Raw genomic sequence first — 2,811 nt, 5'->3', positions numbered from 1 at the left:
TTAGATATCTTTGAGCACTTGTATGATGACAGTATTTTGACAATAATAGTTCTGAATAGCATCAGAATAATTGGTGAAGCCCTGTTTTAAAAATGGTTTTAAGGATTCGAGAAATCCTGAAATGGACAGAGAGAGCAGTAATGCCCAGTGCCAAAGCTGTCTTTTGTGCTGTTCGTTAAAGTCTGTGAGGTGTCTTTTGTCATGTAAAATAAGACTCTGAGGTTCTTTCAGTTAACATATAATATTCTTTGCTTTCTTCCGAGTAAGGACTGAAGTCTATAAACATGAAATCCATAGTTTAGATAAGCTCACAATTCCATGGCACATTGTTCAATTACCTGGCACATTGTGTCAATGTCCTCCATAAAAAACATGCTGTTGTATTCCCATGTCCGTTTGAACTTCATTTTGGGTGTGGAGAAAGAACAAAGAGGCCACATATATCACTGTTGTCCTTTTTTGGAAGGGAGAAGGATTGCAGCAGGCAGGTCACAGGTTGAAGAGTGGAGGCCTGGAGTAGCTGAAGGGCCTCTTCATTGGTGGTCTCATGTTCTCCTTGGTGATGGGGACCAGCACCAGCCCCACCACCAGCACCATTAGCCCAATGGACAGGAGCGCCGGGCCCAGGAGGTTGGCAGCCTGTCTGTGGATCTCCTTTATTCCCGTGAAGTAAAGGCCACTCAGAACAAATCCACAGATGAAGACAGCCCCCCCGGTGGCCAGGAGGAGAATAGGGTACTGGTAAATCTCCCAGGCACTGCGGGTTGACTCGTTGGTCCAGAGTGACTCGCTCTGAGAAAGGCTGAATACCGTGCTCTCAGTCAGGCAGTCATTGGACTGCGACCGTGCCCGGTCCGCCAACGGGATATTGTTTCCATTTGCCTCCATCCCCAGACCTTTAAGCCTGCAGTAGAGGGGCAGAGACTATCACTCACCTTCAATCAGTCACGCAGAAAGTCATAAAAAACTGCCGCAATAACTTTCATCAACTTTCATTCCCTTTTTCAAATTTAAGATCCTTTTTTAAATTGGAGCATCAGAGAAACATTTAATGTTGAATCACACTGCTATCTATATCTTTCACAGTTCTTTGACAAAGAAGTACAGCGCCCTGTTGTTTTGAACAGATTTCTCACAGTTAAAACTACAGAGAATTTTACATTTTACAAGAATCAAGAACAGTCACAATCCCAACAAAATGTGATGATCTGGATCTCCTGGAGTTCAGCCAACTACAAAGGGCTGCAATGGAAGAGAAACAGGCTAATGGTGCTCCCAAGCCATTAAAACACCATTCAGAGTAAATTTGGTCTGACGAGCAGGAGAAATTTCACATCACTGCATCCAGACCACACCTTTCTGAATGATCTCTGGTCAACATTTCCCATCATAAGCACCTCTTACATCTCTGGAGGATTTAGGGCATGTTTGGACTCAGAGAATGGAGCTGCGGCAGATGCCATCTGTTCTTTGTAACTGGTTTAGGTTTAACGGTTTTACAGCATTTAAGGAAAAGAAGGTAGCCCTCACTGTTTAAGGAAATTTCAGCAGTTTAAACAGATAAAAACCCTTTCTAGTTTCTAGGAGGTAAAAGATTTTGACCAGTGAAAACAGCAACAGCAATTGGAATGGTAAAGCACACATTTACAGAAAGAGTTGCCCTATCTTGCTGAAAAAGAACCAGCGGACCCATGGCAAACCGAGGACAGGGTGACAGAAAGAGCCATGCTCACCTATAGCATGTGTTGGTGGTGAGCTGGGGCTGTGGTGGTGTCTCCAAACCTTGGTGGATTTTCCTGAGTGTGGCGTACAAACTCTCCCGTCCCACGCGAGGAGCTGCTGACTGGTATGTGGATGGAGAGCCTGTGGGCAGAGATTGCTCTTCGGGGTATGTTCAGGGAAACAGTGTCCGCTCCCTCCGTGAATCCTCATGCAACCCCCCCGCTCCCATCCCTGCCCCCTCCTACCCAGACCGCAGCTCCGTCCCACATGTTGTAAGTGACTGCCTCTCTTAATGCTTAATGTCCTCTCCCTTCCCCCTCCCTCGCAGTGTCCCGCTCTCTGTCTCTCTGCTTCGTTCCCTCTTTTTCCATGTCTCCTTCTTATTGTATTCTCTCCCCCTTGTCTCTCTAACGCTCCCTCTTTCCTCTCTTTCTCACTCTTTCCTTATTTACCTTTGTCTGTCCCACTCTCCATCTCTCAATTTTTTTGTCTCCTTCATCCCCATCTGTTTCATTCTTTCTCTTTGATAACAGAGATCGTAAGTAAACTACATATGACTCTGGAGAACCTCTGTCAAAACCATTCACCCCTTTTAGAAAGAAAGTTAAACTATATTTTGTGGCATAGTAACCCTGTACTGGGGGCTAACTGTCTCCAGGGGCGGATTATCACCTATCCCTAGTGATATTTACCCAGAATTCTGCCCAGGGTGTGAGCTTCTTACTGTGAAGACTGGTCCTGCCGACCAACTTCAGAGATGATCGAGAGGTGTACATGTTTGTTTCCTGTTGTGTGTCATATAGCAGGGCAGATCTGATTACTCCATTACCTCATCACTCACCAAAACCCCATAATGTTTCCATAGAAACACAGGGCTTTTTCCTGTAATCAGTGTAATGGTGCAGTGTCTCTGTGCAGAATTGTCAGGATTAAGTGCTGCTACTTTCTGATTGGATGGTTCCACCCTAAGCCCTGATGCCTCTACACTGATGAGCTCTTCCTACAGGAACAGTCCATCATAACTCACTGCGCCAACACCACATCTGCACAGCTGCGATGGTATGGTCTAACATGAATGTTTTGAATACG

At 45.5% G+C, this 2,811-nt stretch overlaps 1 protein-coding gene across 1 annotated transcript; it reads right to left on the bottom strand.

Moving 5' to 3' along the window:
• Positions 1–489: 489 nt before the first annotated feature.
• On the bottom strand, positions 490–2,196 carry LOC118794009 (phosphoinositide-interacting protein-like). The gene is made up of 3 exons (XM_036552142.1): positions 2,175–2,196; positions 1,734–1,863; positions 490–904 (listed from the first exon to the last, which is right to left on the bottom strand). The coding sequence occupies exons 1-3, from the start codon at positions 2,194–2,196 to the stop codon at positions 490–492; spliced, it is 567 nt and encodes a 188-aa protein (XP_036408035.1).
• Positions 2,197–2,811: the final 615 nt, after the last annotated feature.

The sequence above is a fragment of the Megalops cyprinoides genome, chromosome 19 (genome assembly GCF_013368585.1).
Source record: "Megalops cyprinoides isolate fMegCyp1 chromosome 19, fMegCyp1.pri, whole genome shotgun sequence".
NCBI lineage: Eukaryota > Metazoa > Chordata > Actinopteri > Elopiformes > Megalopidae > Megalops > Megalops cyprinoides.
The sequence above is the reverse complement of the archived record's forward strand: the minus strand, read 5'-3'. Positions and strand labels throughout refer to the sequence as shown.